The following is a 16,385-nucleotide window of genomic DNA, read 5'->3' as shown; positions in this document are numbered from 1 at the left end:
AAGTCAATAAAAATTATCCACATTAAAACAGAAAAAAAAAAGTGTAGGAAAAAAAGAACATCCAAGGGACTTCCCTGGTGTTCCAGTGGTTAAGACTCCGTGCTTCCATGCAGGGGGCATGGGTTTGATCCCTAGTCAGGGATCTGATCCTGCATGCTGTGTGCTGTGGCCAAAAAGAAAAAAAAAAAAAGAGAGAGAGCATCCAAGAGCTAAAATGATCTAACATGTAAAACTGGAGTCCCAGAAGATGAAGAAAGAGAAAACAGAACAAACAGAACAGAGGAAATACTTGAAGGGATAACGGCCATGAATTTTTCAAAACTAATGAAAGGCAGCAAATCACAAACACGTGAACTTCCGAGAATCCTTTGTAGAACAAATACCACACACACACTTTTACACACATCATAGTCAAACTGCTAAAAACCAAACATAAAGAGAAAACTATAAAAGCAGCCAGAGAAAATAACATATTATTTACAAAGAACCAATGATAAGAATTACAGAAGATTATTCTTCAGAAACCATGCAAGTTAGAAGACTTTGGAATGACATCTTTATAAAGCACAGACAGGAAGTAACAACAACAAAAAAAAAACCTATCAACCCAAGATCCTATATGCAGTGAAATTATGCTTAAAAAAATGAAGACAAAATAAAGGCTTTTTCAGGCAAAGAAATGTTAAAGACCTTAACTGCAAGGGATTTGAAGTAAGTTCTTCAGGCAGGAGTATGATACTCCTTGGAAGTATCTTATGGAAAACCAGACCTAGACATAGAAATAAATGCTTATGTCAAAAAGAAAAAAGTCTCAAATCAGTTTCAAAAAAAGAAAAAGGAAAGTTAAACCCAAAGAAAGTAGAAGGAAGGAAATTTTAAAAGATTAGAGAAGAAATCAATGAAACCAAAAACTGATTCTTTTTAAAATAGAAACAATAGAATTGATAAACCTCCAGCCAGAATGACCAAGGAAGAGAGAGAGAGAAAGAAAGAGAGAAGATGCAAATTACCTACAACAATGATAGAGGTAACATCACTACAGACTCCACAGTTAAACAAAATTAAATGTAAAAGATTATAAGAGAATATTACAAACAACTCTATGCCCAAAATTCTACAACTTACATGAGAAACAGACCATCTTCTTGAAAGACAGAAATAAGTACACCTCACTCAAGAAGAACTAGATAGCCTGACAAGTCCTAAAGCTATTAAAGAAATTTAACTCATAGTTTAAAAACCTTTCAAAAATAAAACTCCAGTTCTCCATGGCTTTATTGATGAATCCTGCAAAATATTTAAGGAAGAAACAATACCAATTCTACATAATCCCTTCCAGAAAGTAAAAGTGAAAGAAACATTTAACTAATTTCCTAAGGCCAACATTACTCTGATACCAAAATCATACAAAAACATAATAAGAAAAGAAAATTATAGACCAATATTCCTCATGAGAAGGTGCAAAAATCCTCAACCCAACATTAGCAAGCCAAATCCAGAAATATGTTAAAGAATAATACATCACAAACAGGTGATGTTTATCCTGGGAATGCAAGGTTGGTTCCACATTCTAAATTCAAGCAATATAATTTACCACATTAACAGATTAAGGGGAAAGAAACATATGATTATGTCAAAATATGCTGAGAAAGCAGCTGAATCAGCAAACTAGGAATAGACAGAAACTTCCTTAATGCAATAACAGTATCCACAAAAGACTCTACAGCTAACATCATATTGTATTTGAAAAATAGAGTGCTTTCCCCCTGAAATCAGGAACAAAGCAACGTCTCCTCTCTCACTACTAACCAACACTGGACTGGAAATCCTAGCTAATGCATCAAAGCCAGAAAAAACAATAAAAATTAAAGCCATAGAGATTGGAAAGGAAAATTTTTAAACTGCACAGATGGCATAATTGTCTATGTATAAAATCCCAAAGAAACTATAAAAAAATCTCCTATAATAAATAAGTGAGTTTAGCAAGTTCACAAGATACAAGCTCAATATACAAAAAAACAATTGTATTTTTATATACTAGCAATAGACAGTTGGAAATCAAAATTTTAAAAAGTAATCTGCAATGGCATCAAAAAAAAATAAAAGACTAAGGTATAAATCTAACAAAATATGTGCAGGCTATCTTTGGTAAGAACTATAAAACACTAATAAAAAGAATCAAAAGAGAGATCTAATTAATAGTAGAAATATACTGTATTCATCAATGAGAAGTCTCAATATTGTTAAGATATCAATTCTCTACAAATTGATCTATTGATTCAATGTCATCTCAGTCACAATCTCGGAAAGAATTTTTTAAACAAATCGACAAGCTCAATCTAAAATGTGTATGGAAAAGCAAAACTCTCAGAATAGGCAGAATATTTTGAAAAACAAAAAGATTGAAGGACTCACATTACCTGATTTTAAGACTTAACTAGAAAAGTTACAGAAGTAATCAAATATTGGCAAAGGATAAACATGCATACAATAGAACAGAATCGAACAGAGTCCAGAATAGTCCAACACTTAAATGGTCATTACTTTTTTAAAAAGATGCCAAGGTAATTCAATGATAAAGAATAACCCTTTAAAGCAACAGAAAATTCATGTGTAAAAAAAGTAACTGGAAATCCATGTGTAAAGAAATGAACCTCAACTCATACCTCACACCTATACAAAAATTAACTAAATGTATTACAGAACCATAAACAATAGATTACAGAACTAAATAAAATGACTATAACTATAAAACTTCTAGATGGAAACATTGACAAAAAGTGAGGCCTTGGGTTAAACAAAGACTACTTAGCTAGATTAGACAAGCATACCTTCAATAAAATCTAAAAAGCATGAACCAGAAAGCAACCACTGGCAATATATAAATGAATGAGCATAGCTGTGTTCCAATAAAATATTATTTATGGACACTGAAAACAGGCAGTGGGCCAGATTTGGCCTATGGGTCGCAGATTGCCCACTTTTATATAATATGATTTCATTTATATAACATTCAGAAAGAGGCAAATTATTAGGACAGAAATCAGAACAATGGTTGCTAGGAGCTGGAGTAGAGCAAGAGGATTAACTACAAATGGACACAAGGAACGTTTGGAGGTGAAGGAAATAGTCTGTCTTGATTATGGTGGTAGATATTTAACTATGTATGTTTTCCAGAATTCAGTGAAGTGTATGTCTTAAAGGTGAATTTTACTGCAAATAAACTATACCTCAAATAAGCCTGACTTTTAAAAAAGTTAGTTTCAAAGTGCTAACCTAAAGTCAGTAGGTAAATTAAAAATAGATCTATGTAAGTCCTTTTACCTACTTAACCACAAAAGCAGACTTCCTTTTTCACACCTAATATTAGTAAATTCAAATAGCCGTGCCAGTTTTCTCAATTTTTTTCTATAACTTCAGACAACATACTGTTTTTCCCTGATGATCTCCCACCAGGTTTAAGTGAATCTCTGTTAACACAAAATAAGCACCACTACAGGAAACCCAAGCTCATAAACATGTACCAGAGCAAGCATGATTTTAAGTGGACCACTGAATGAACTCTGCATCATAGCTTCTCTCAACCATTTAGAAGAACTATCTTTCTATATGTGAGGTATATTATACATTTCTACTGTATACCTGTGTACACACTTATGATCTCTGGCATATCTTTCAGCACATGGCTGAACCCCACTGGGAAACAGAGAAAGAAGAAGAAAATTAGAGTAATGTTTTGTTTTAGTTCTAGAGGCACTGGAGTATTAGGCAAGTTACCAAGTCACATTGGAACAAAAAGCAGAAATCTAGTTAAGTCAATTGTTGTACAAAATAGTGCCTCAAGGGAAGTAGAAACCCCATTTCACAAACAGGGAGAAGGCCAATCACATTAGCAGAAAAATTAGTAATTATGTATCCCAAAGTGCTAGATTAGAGCTATTTAAAACTCTTTTACATAACAACTGTAGTAATCCCAGAGACTACAGCATTATTAGGGCTGTAGGATGGGATCAAATCTTCCCAGCTGTAGGCAGCAAAGAGAGAGAGAGAAGCCGAAATTCAGATAGGACTAGACTACAACAGCTTGAGGCGATAAGAGAGGACTTATACAGAGATTTTGTGTATTCATCCTTCCAGTCCTATAAAATGAGAAACTACCATATGTAGAAGTGGTGGTGTACAGGCAGATTCGGGAGCTAAATTATATTCCTTGCCAAAAAGAGCATTTCTTCCCTTCCCATTTACAAATTCTATCTCTGCTTCCTCACCCCAGTCACTCTTCAATCAATCTAATCTAATTTCCAGTCTATTTCTTAATTCTCACAAAGTTTACCAAGGATCTCCCTGTATCTAAAACTAATGGACAAATTTTTTAGTCTCCATCTTACTGAGTTCTCAACAATACTTGAAATTATGTTCACATGCCCACTGGGCTTTCATTACACTCTCCTGGCTTTCTTCCTGTATCTGCCTTTCATTTTCTCTCTCCTTTGAAGGTCAAGACTCAGGCCCCTCTTCTCTTTTCATTCTATGTCTTCTTAGGCAATCATACCCACACCTAAGACTTCAATTTCCACCTATATATAAATTACTTATAAATGTAAATCCTCAGCTCAAACCTCTCCTCTGAGCTTCAATATTCAATTGCCTACTTGACATCTCTATTTGGAAGTCTCAGTGCCAGTTGGAATTCAGTGCGTATCAAAGCGAACTCCTAATTTTCCTATTAAACTAAATTCCCTGCCAGTGTTCCTGCCAGTGCACAATTTCAGTGAATTGTGCCACCATTTAATTATGCAGGCCTGAAATCTAGAATTATTCTAGAAATATCTCCCTCCTTCAAATGCATAATTAATCTAAGTCCTTTCAATTTTACTTCTTAAATATGTCTTGAATCCTTCCGCTTGTCTCTGAATCCATTGTCAATACCATAGGCCTTGTTACCATCAATGCCCACCTAGCCTCCTGGCTAGGCTATTCACATCCACACTTCTCCCCTTCTGCGTACTACAGAAAAATTATCTTGTCATCTCACTGCTTAAAATACGCTAATGGCTTCTGATTGTTTTTAAGAAGAAGAAAAGTCTTCTTATGAAGACATACAAAGCCTTGAATGTTCTCGCACACATTCACCCCTTCAACCTCATTTTTTGCACGGCTTCTTTCCCCTCTTTCAGCTAAAGCCACTCACCCTTTAGACTCACTGTGGTGCATCCATTATAGGGCATTTATATTTTATACATGCTCTCGCTTCCTCCTAGGATAGATTACAATGCACATCTTTTTTTAAATTTTCTTTCTCTCTCTTTAAACCATAGGTATCCAAAATAGAGTTGATCATGAGCTTGGTTGCACTGATCCATGCTTGGCTCCCTTTTTAATTAACTATTTTCCCTTCCCCGATGTGACTTCCCTTCCCTCAGGAACCAGTCTTTACATTTTTATATTAAAATCTAAATAGAATAAACAATAGCTAATGCATATGGTGCTTATTGTGTATCAGGTAGATAGGTACTATTATAAATATTCTACTATTATTCTATTCTACAGAGAAGCTATTTTTACTTACAGTCACACTGCTAGTAAGTAAAGCCAGATACAAATTCAATGTTGCTGCAGAATCCAAGCTCCAACAACTATAAGTTTACACATTTTAATGGCTGTATAATGTTCCCTATTTACATTTTATTCATCCCTTTATTTTTTAAAAGTTGGCACTTTATTCTGAAAAAGAATAGATTTATATATATAACTGAATCACTGTGCTGTACACCTGACACTAACACGATATTGTAAACCAACTATACTTCAATTTAAAAAAAGAATTAGTAAATAAATAAGTTGGCCCTTTATAATTCATTACTGTATATTTCCAATAAATTGTAATATTTCTGTAATGAGATATTTATAAACACATATGTTTTTCTCTGAGATATGTATACAGAAATATAATAGACATACTCAAGTTCACTAAATATTTCTGAACTTCCCTCCAAAGGGCTTAACCCAGTAAGCACACCTGCAAGCAGGGTATGAAGTCTCCAGTTTCCTCTTATCCTTGCCTATACATGATATTATTCAATTTTTTTAATTTTGCAGCTTGGGTAGATATGAACTGATGTTTTATTTTTTTAAGTTCACATTTTTCTGACTCCTAATGAAGTTCAGCCAGTTGAACTGCCCTACCTGTGAACTACCTATTCCTGCCATCCTTTACCAAAACTCTATTGGTTTTCCTGGTGGGGCAGGGGCAGGGTGGGGGGGTTATGGGGTTGTTTATTTGTTTTTGCTGATTTGCAGAAGAACCCTGTAAAGCCTATATGTTAATTCTTTATAAGCTGAGCATAGCAAATGTCCTAGTCTGACAAATGATGGCTAATTCTGTTCTTTGTTCAGCAGAATTTTTTAATTTTGTTGCATTCTAATACATCAGTTTCTCCCACCATGGTTCGTGGTTTTGGTGGCTGGCTATAATAAAAATCCTTACTTACCCCTGAGTCAGTCACAAAAAATTCTACAGTTTCTTCTAATAGCTTTATAATTTTGCCTCTCACATTTAGGCTTTTAATCGATCTAAAGTTTATTTTTATATGTGATGTGATGCAAGAACTTAATTTTAAGCTTTTGCGTATAGAGACTCTATTTTCCGAGCACCATTAAAAAGACCATCCTTTCTTCCACTGATTTGTGATAGCAATCTATCATATACTTAGTTCTCACATGTGCAAATGTCTATTTATGGACTCTGCATTCTATTTCATTGGGTTTTTTGTTTGTTCCACTCCAAAACAACATTGTCAGAACCAAACTCCAAATACAATGAAAGGTCTAAACAATCTTAAATATATAAGCTTATATATTTAAGTTTATAAATATAAATATAAAGGTAAATACATAAGTTTCCAGTGATGTAAATCAGAGGTAAGCAAACTTTTTCTGCAAAGGTCCAGATAGTAAATGTTATAAGCCTTGTGGATCATAGGGTCTCTGTCACAGCTACTCAGTTTTGCCAAAGGGATGTGAGACAAGCCATAGATAAACAAATAAATGAGCTTGACTGTGTTCCAATAAAAGTTTATTTACAAAAACTGGCAGCAGGCAGGATTTGACCCACAGGCCATATTTTGCAGATCCCTGATACAGATAAAAGAGTCAAAGGTGTACTCACATTTAATTTAAAACTTTTATGACAAATAAATATTTAAAAGACATATACAATAATTTATCAATTTAGAAATATTGCTTTTTCCACTTTCTTATTTCAAAAAGCTGTTTTATCCAACTTTTTCATGTCTATTTTCTCCATCCTCACCAAAGCAACTCATTGAACTGTTTTCCAAAGTAAAATTTCTTGACTTCTGAGTTCTTTAAGAAAACAGAAATTTTTCAATCTGTTAGCTCCTAGTACTCCTGCTGTGCCTGGTAATTTTATGCCCAGCCACATAGCTTTTTGTTGCTGTTGTTGTTTTGCCATACATCTTACAAGTGTACTTTCATGATTTCCATAACACTGACTTTCATTAGATGATGAGTTTGAAGTTGTGCTTTCTACAAGTTCATGGCATGCAGTTATGAAATGTGATCATTAAATGCAGTCACACACATTATAGAGTGCTTTTCAAACTGCAGAGTACAACCCAATATAAGGACATAAAATCAATTTAGCAGGCCAAGACTCATGATTTTTAATGAAATAGAATAGATCATAGCATTGGAAAGAGTGCAAGTAAGATTTCATATAAATCTTGTTTCTATTACACATATATATGTATATTTCTATATAGGTATGTGTATACTGGGTTATAGTGCAAAATATATTTCTTTTTATGGATGGAAGTTTTTTTAAAAAGTATAAAAGCCACTGCTTTACTAATCCGCTGACAGAACGGACTAATGTCCTTTTATTAAAAAAAGAATAGGGCTTCCCTGGTGGTGCAGTGGTTGAGAGTCCGCCTGCCGATGCAGGGGACACAGGTTCGTGCCCCGGGCCGGGAAGATCCCACATGCCGCTGAGTGGCTGGGCCCGTGAGCCATGGCCGCTGGGCCTGCGCGTCTGGAGCCTGTGCTCCGCAACGGGAGAGGCCACAACAGTGAGAGGCCCGTGTACCGCAAAAAAAAAAAAAGAATAAACATATGTCATATAGATGGCCACCCCAGTCACAGAGCAGGTCTCTCCTCTGAACTTCTAAATAGCTGCCTAAGTGACTATTACAGCTCTACTGGTTTTCTAAAATCCAAATCTGATCATATCACCCTGTTCCTCTCCCTGGAATGCCTTTTCTCCCTTTCTTGGCCAGATGCAGGGGCACCAAAACATCAAACAGTAGGGCATGCTCAAGAAACGGTATCTATAGCATTATCAAATAAATAAATGGGAAACTACAGACATAGACACCCTGACATAGTAACTAGATTTAACGTTTGAAAATATTTTTAAATAGCTGAAGTACTTCACTTTCACAAATAACTACAAAATTTTCCAAAGTAGTAAGAAAAAATAATGGCATCAGAATGTATATCACAGCACTATTCATAGCCAAAAACTGGAAACAACTGCAATGTACAGAAATAGTAAAACATAAATGAATTGTAGTATTTTCAGATACTAGAGTACCATACAATCATGAGAATGAATGAAATACAACTATATGCAATCATATGAGTGGATCTCACAAACACATTAAGCAAAATAATATAGCACAATATACCATATGATTCTATTTGTATGAAGTCTAAATATAAGTAGGCAAAAATAATATGTGGTGCTAGAAAAAATTCAAGATAAAAGCCACCCCCTGGGGTGGTAGACAGTCCTCCCTGGAAGGAAGCATAAGGAAGAGATCCTGAACGGCTGGTAATGTTCTGCTTCTTGCTTTCAGTGATGATTTCCAGATATATTCACTGTCTGACAATTCAATGAGCTGTATATTTTTCAAATTGTGCACTTTTCACTACATATGTTTTAATAAAAACTTTACTTGGCAATAAACACTTTGGTAATTTTTATCAATTTTTCTAAATGCATTTTCTGAACAAGCAATCTATCATCATAATTTTTCTTTATTTATTGATCCCTTTTTTGAGCCAAAAGGAATTTAAGGTGGTTCTAAGATACATGACAAATGCAGTCAATTTTAGACCACTCAGGTTGAAGACTATCTATGTTGGACCTGGAAACATATTTATGTGCAGGAACTGCCTTCACTATTTCACAAGTCCATATCAACTGCTTTGACCAGTCAAGCACCAATAAGAAGTACGTAGCTTACAAGAAAACATCTTTGTCCATATCATCCTCAAGCTTAAGAAAAAGTAGAAAAAAAACAAGTGGAATTTTTTAAGTAAAATTAACAATATTCTCAATGACCCTTCAATTTCCATTGTCATTAGCCTTCAAAACAATAAAATCAACTTTTGGGGAGATCTATCAGCTTTCCCTTATAAGTTAATAATAGGCTGCCCAGGCATTTAGTATTTCACTTCTGACCCTAGAGTCAGCGTTATTGCAAGTTAACATGATTAAGCACAGCAAAGGAATCATGTGATACACTTAGTCTTAACATCAACAGGTACAAGCAGGATTTCCAAAACATCCTTCTAAGGAACACTCTATGACCTGAAACCTACAGATTTAGTCTTCTGGAAGAGATAGGACAGAAAAACTACCTCAGGATTATGATGGAAAACACTGTTAATAAGTCATGTTAACAATTAGCACTTCAACAAAAGCCTCAAAATGTTGATCTTTGGACTTATGTTTCACAACTAAAAAGACACAAACAATTTTGCATGGACTGTTGGAAATCTGCTCCATCAGGAGACCTTAAATAAAAGAGTCTTAAGAATCCCCAGAAACAAATGGTCTTTGGAGAGAAAGAGCTAACCAACGACTCTTGGATCAAACAGATGACAAACCAAAGTAGACAGCTTCCATCCAAGAACAGAAGAATGATTTTCTGATATCTCACTCCTCCCTTTAAAAATTATTTTGTTTACTCTTTATCCTATTTATTATTGTACTTTGTAATCTCTAATGTTCAACTAAGGGTTTCTCAGTATGCGTCCATAATATTTTCACTGTTAACCTATTTTTAATCTCCTTTCACTGCCACCTAAGAGAATACAAAGAAATCTCCCTGTAATCTCACTGACAAAATTGAATTGGTATTCCTTGAAACACTACATACAGCAAATTTCCTTCCTTTGAGAGGATACTTCTGTATTTGAATTTTCTTCATATTATTAACCTTACCCTTCAGTATTGTAAAAATTAGATCTTGATCTCAAGTCATTACTTACAGCAGTTTCAGAAGAACCAACAGTACCAAGAATGGGGACTAATACTGGAGTTATCTTTGCTACTACAGCATTCTTTTGGCATGTCTTTATCTTTTGGCATACTGAAATATCCATCTCATTGCAATAAATAAGAATCAAATGTAAACTAACTGTACTAGATGTTACTAGTGCTCACTATATAGAGTTCCCTCTCTTCATGAGGACATGGAGTTTCTAGACTTCCTTGCAGTTAGTTAAGAGCCTTGTGACAAGTTCTGGGCAATGAGCTATGAGTAAAAGTGACCTATGTCACTTCCTGTCTTACACAATTAAGAATAAATGTGTGAGGGCTTCCCTGGTGGCACAGTGGTTGAGAGTCCGCCTGCCGATGCAGGGGACACGGGTTCGTGCCCCGGTCCGGGAAGATCCCACATGTAGCGGAGCGGCTGGGCCCATGAGCCATGGCCACTGAACCTGCACGACCGGAGCCTGTGCTCCGCAACGGGAGAGGCCACAACAGTGAGAGGCCCACATAGCGGGAAAAAAAAAAAAAAAAAGAATAAATGTGTGTAAGTCTTTCATCATATAAATTTCCCTGTAAGTATTGCCTCAGCTTCATCTCCCAAATATTAATATGCTGTATTTTCATTTATTTCTGTTCAAAATATATACGAATTTCCTTTTTTTTCCTTTGACCCATGGATTATATAATAGTTTCCAAACATTTGGGGAGTTTTAAGATATCTTTCTGTTATTAATAACTAATATAATTTTGGTCATAGCACATAGTTTTATGGTTGAATTCTTTTAAATTTACTGAGACGTTTTATGGCTCATAGAATATGTTCTATTTTGTAAAATTTCTGTGTGTACTTTAAGAGAATGAGTATTCTCCTGTTGTTGAGTAGAAATGTTCTAAAAAAATTCATTCCATTCAGTTGGTTGATAGTATTGTTCAGGTCTTCTGTATACTTACTGATTTTTCTGTCTACTTGTTCTATCAATTATTAAGAGATAGATTTTGTAATCACTGACAATAATTAAAAATGTCTCTATTTCTTCAAAAAAAAAAAAGAATAAATGTCAGTTTTCCATTCTCTCTCTCTTCCTCTGATGCAGCAATCCTGGTAGCTATGTGTTCTAATTGGCTTGCCAACAAGATGGAAGCAGCCTAGATCCCTAAACTGACACTTGGAAGAGAAGCATTCTATAATCCTATAAATAAGTCTTAGTCTTTTCATGGGCTAGTGCCCCTGGGCTGTGACTGTCACAAGTGCTTCTCAGCTTCTTTTCCTGTTTTGGAGAGACAGGAAGGTTAGGGGGACAATAATTGGGTATTTCTCTGCTCTCATGTTGGTTAGGCTCTGGCAAAGTAGTTTCCTTTGAGAATGAAAATCTCTGGGAGTATGTCAAAATGGTTACTTTTCCCATCCCCCTGGTGAAAGTATGAGGGAATTTTTCACTGATCTTTACCTTGAGAACTTGGTAGAGTTCATGGAGGTAAAACTTACAAAACTGGGGTGGGGGATCCCCTAAAGGTGGATTTCCAAGAATTTTTAACTCTTAAGTTCGTCCACACTCAGCCTTCAGTATTTCCTCAATTTCCTACCAGCTCCTAGCTCCGGTGGTTTCTGCTCCCAGGAAGCTGTGATTCTCTTTATTCACCTCTTCTTTCAGTTGTCAGGGCATTGATTTGTCCTGTGTCCTCAATTTTCTGGGATCTAAGAAGAGTTGTTGATTTTCAGTTTGTTCAGCATTTTTCTCATTGTAAGGATGGGAGTGACAGCTTCCGAACTCTATATGTCAAAAAGGAAACCAGAAGTCTCCACAATATTGTTTTTAATTACTTATCAGCATGTTTTCCCTCTTGAATATGAAATATTTGAGAGCAGGAACCATAGTCCTTTTATCTCTGGATGCCTAGTACCATGCACAGTGTGAGAATTTTCAGGGCTAAGTCTTGGACCTTCTTATCTGCTCTTCATCACATACTCTCTCCCTACGTCATCTTGTCTCCTCTTCTAGTTTTATGCATTATACTGACAACTCTGAAAGTTATATCTGCAGCTAATCCATATCTCTCCTTCAAAGCTGGTTAACTTATTAGCATCTTAAACTTTAAAAATTTAAAACTGCAGTTTTAGTTTCTACCTCTAACCTGTTCATCCTTTCCCCTTCTTGATCATAGTTAATGGTATCACCACCCAATGAGTTCTTCCAATCAGAATTCTGGCAGTCCTCTTTGGTTCTCTCATCTTCCTTACTAACTTCTTCTAAATCTACTCCACTAACAAATCATGTCATTTCAACCTCCAAATATATCCCCAATCCACTTCCCTCAATCTTCAGTATCATCAACCTGGTCCAAGTCATCATAATCTCTAGCCAAGTCCTTCACAAAAGCCTCCTCATTACTCTCTAGACCTCCATCCTCACTCACTCTACTCATAGAACAGCCAGATTTTTATACATAAATTAAATTATGTGACTCCCATGTTTAAAACTTTTCAGTATCTTCCCTTTATACTGACATTCAGATCCAAACTCCTTCTCACTCTCTAGAGAAACAATGCCCAGTCTGAGTCCTACCTTCAGAACCTCACTGCCTGTCGCACTCCCTCTTGTCCACTATATTACAGCCACACTAGTCTTCTTTGTGTCTCTCAAACCCTTTGCTACCTAAAAACTTTCACCTATGATTTCTCTATGCTAACACGCTTCCCCTTAGCATCGTTTTCCTATTAAAATACCTCATTATCAAAGAGGATTACTATATTAGTGGCCATCTCATTCCAATATTTCAAATTTTAGATTTTCCTAATATTTCAAAAGTACATTTTTTTGGCGGGGGGGAGGTATGCGGGCCTCTCACTGTTGTGGCCTTTCCCGTTGCGGAGCACAGGCTCCAGACACGCAGGCTCAGCGGCCATGGCTCACAGGCCCAGCCACTCCGCGGCATGTGGGATCTTCCCAGACCGGGTCACGAACCCATGTCCCCTGCATCGGCAGGTGGACTCTCAACCACTGCGCCACCAGGGAAGCCCTCAAAAGTACATTTATTATTTAACATGTCACAACATGAATAAAACTGTTATTACATGAAAATTCAAAATCAAACTAATCCAATTGATTGGTTTAATTAATCTGTATTAAAAAAACTTACCTTTGATGTTATGCTACATATTGGCAACACCAAGTTAAAATAATAGTTGCATTAAATAGCATTTATCATTTTTTCCTAGTATGCCCATTTTAATTACCCAAAGACTCGTTTACACCCTACATATAACCTATATTATATTATCTTTACAGACAATTTTCCCTCATTTTAATATTAATGTGAAAAAATAGTGAAAGAAAGAAAAGAATTTAAAATTATTTAATTTGTATATTAAGCAATTTCTGCAAAGATGAATGAACTGACAACTGAAAATCGGCTCAATCCATTTTCTATGCCTCAGTACTTATGGAAAGTCAAAATGGGATACTTTGTTCTACTTATACCTATATTTTCACATGAATTACCGAAATCAAAATTACATTACATTCAAAGTTCAAAATTACATTCCTGTTACATTAAAAAAAAAACTATGAAATAAACAAATTCCAAAAATACAGACCTCAAAGAACCTACATTATTAAAGCTTTGAAAATCACAACATGGTATTTATAGAAATTCATTAAAATGAAATTACTGTTCAGGAAATATTAGATTTTTAAATACTATCTGACAGAATATTTACTTAGTTATTCTACTGTGAAAACGTTCATACAGAATGTGAAAAGCATAAGTCCTACTTTTTAACATTTATAAATTAAAATGAATACCTAGAATTCAACTCTCCAAAATAATTTAATAGTTGAGTGAATAGAAAGTAAGCAGATAGGATGTTATCTTTCTCAAATGGTAGTCAAAGAGAGAAACAAATGAGGTGATTCAGAAATAAGAAGTCCTAGACTCTGATCAAAGAGAAGATGAATTAAAGGAGAAGATTCAGAAGTATCCCGGATCTGTGGATCAGAAAGATAAAAGGAAAGCTCCTAGAAAATTATATATCAGAAAATCTTCAGCACAATAAGATTGTAAGATGAAGAAAGTAGCTATTAAGAGAACTTATTAGTTCTGATTTTTTTAATTGTATAAATCACAGAACAAGAAGAATGAATTAGTTGTCCAAGAAACATTAATGGAAATAATAGTTATTAATTTGGAATTAATTTTTAAAATATCGGAAAGTACTAGTCTTTTCTCCTACAATCTTCCTAGCCGAAAATCAAAGCAAACTATATTATATTTATTATTGAAATAAAGCTATTGCTTTTCAAATTTGCCTTGATCTTTGTTTATCCCAGTCAAATGTCATTTTGTTTCAATAATTAGTGATCACTTTTTAAAGTTACTAACAAAACATCTATTTTATTTAATGTCCACTGTAATCTACTAAATAACATAACAATCTTGATTATTTTCTAAAACCTACAAACAAGATACATAAATGACATCATTTAAAATTGAGACAGAGTCGCATCTAATTATATTTTGCTATTGATTTTACTACCTTATTATGTTTCAGTGCCTTAGAGAAAAATCAGCAAAACAATGACATTGTGTGCAATTTTAATACAATTTTTGCTGATTAGAGAAAGATTATTGAATTTATTTCTATTCCTTGGGACACAGTATTCTTACATCATAAAAGGGTAAAACATGTAAAATCAGTTGTGAAGACGCATTTATTGAGTTCCTACCATGGATCAGTCACTCTGCTACATGTCAAGGATAGAATGTAGACAAGACAAATACGGGTCTTGACTTCAACTGGCTTAAATACAGCAACAATTCCAACCGCAGAAATACATTATCAGCTAGTAGGAGAAGCATATCACAATACAGTTTTACTTCAGTTAAAAATGAAACACTGATCAAATTTAAAATAAAATGCATACAAGGTAACATAAAATGGATGAGGGATTACCCTCAATAATAACAAAACAAAAAGACATTATCTTCTATTTTCATTAAAGGCAAAATGTGAATGTTTTTCTGAATGTTTCATCTTAAGGCTCCTGGCAGTTATTCTTGTTCTCTCCTAGAGCTCATGTCACTTTTCAATCTACCCATTCATACAACCAAACCATCTACTCCATAGACATAATTCCTACTTTTATGAAGTGCAGAGGCTGACTGGTAAGAGCATTTCTGAGTAAGACGGCAGTTATCATGGGGAGTGTGGAATTTAAATCTATGCAATCTTTCTCACATTCTCAAAGAAACTTGCACTTTACAACATAAATAATATTTCTTGCACAAAGATAAAAAGATACAAGTATGAACAACTTCTTAAAGAGTGTATTTTAATCTACTAATAACTGAAATAAATGGAATTGACATTTTTTAATGTTTCAGACCAATGTGATAATAAATTGCTGGATTTCCCAAATTATGTTTCATAACCTAATGAAATATTCAGTGAAAACAGGATTCAACAGTCACATAAATTTAGTTAATATTGTATGTTCTAATACCTTGGAGCATATTTAGACACTCAGAAGTATAACAATAAAGAAACCTTCTTAACCTTTTTTAAAAGAACCCTTCCAAAACTACTTGACCAAAGATTGAATTGGGGGGTAAATACCTCTTAATGTCTTCTGGAATTATTTTTGAAAGAAATATACTTTGGAATATACTGCATATTGGAGAAAGATATTTTACTGGATAAATACAGTTTATATAATTTATACTAAAGTTGAGGGGAGAATTACCTCTTCGTTCTTACTACCCTATAAATTATCCTTGTTTTCTTTTAATATTTCCATGGGATATGAAGTATCAAAGGTGAAAATATCAAACTCATAACCTAACAATTTTCATTTCTGAGGAATGTTATTCCAAGGGCAGTATTTTAATACATACTCTTCAGTATGTTATGCTATTAGAGATAATATTTAGTCTGTACAGATCAGCTTACTTACGTCTGGGGCTCCTTTTCATTTTGTTGTTTTTGCTGGGGCTGGAGAACGTTATTTACCAGTTCAGTGATCCCACTAAAGGGAAACCACCTGTTTAAATAAGCAAATAATGTGACTGAATAACCAAATGAATA

The 16,385-nt window shown here is 34.6% G+C and overlaps 1 protein-coding gene across 21 annotated transcripts in view; it reads right to left on the bottom strand.

Annotated features, from left to right (window-relative positions):
- Positions 1-16,385, bottom strand: part of RIMS2 (regulating synaptic membrane exocytosis 2) — a gene marked incomplete at its 5' end in the record, with an annotated part of 584,629 nt that overhangs the window by 457,865 nt on the left and 110,379 nt on the right. For 5 of the 21 annotated variants that reach the window (XM_082858721.1, XM_082858710.1, XM_082858742.1 and 2 more), the window contains one exon: positions 16,255-16,341. The exons of the other annotated variants lie outside the window; for them this stretch is intronic. In XM_082858721.1, the coding sequence (XP_082714847.1) occupies positions 16,255-16,341 (87 nt within the window). The remainder of the gene's footprint in view (positions 1-16,254; positions 16,342-16,385) is intronic. 21 annotated transcript variants of the gene reach the window in all.

Source organism: Leucopleurus acutus, assembly GCF_964270905.1.
Source record: "Leucopleurus acutus genome assembly, chromosome: 17".
Classification (NCBI taxonomy): Eukaryota; Metazoa; Chordata; class Mammalia; order Artiodactyla; family Delphinidae; genus Leucopleurus; species Leucopleurus acutus.
The sequence above is the reverse complement of the archived record's forward strand: the minus strand, read 5'-3'. Positions and strand labels throughout refer to the sequence as shown.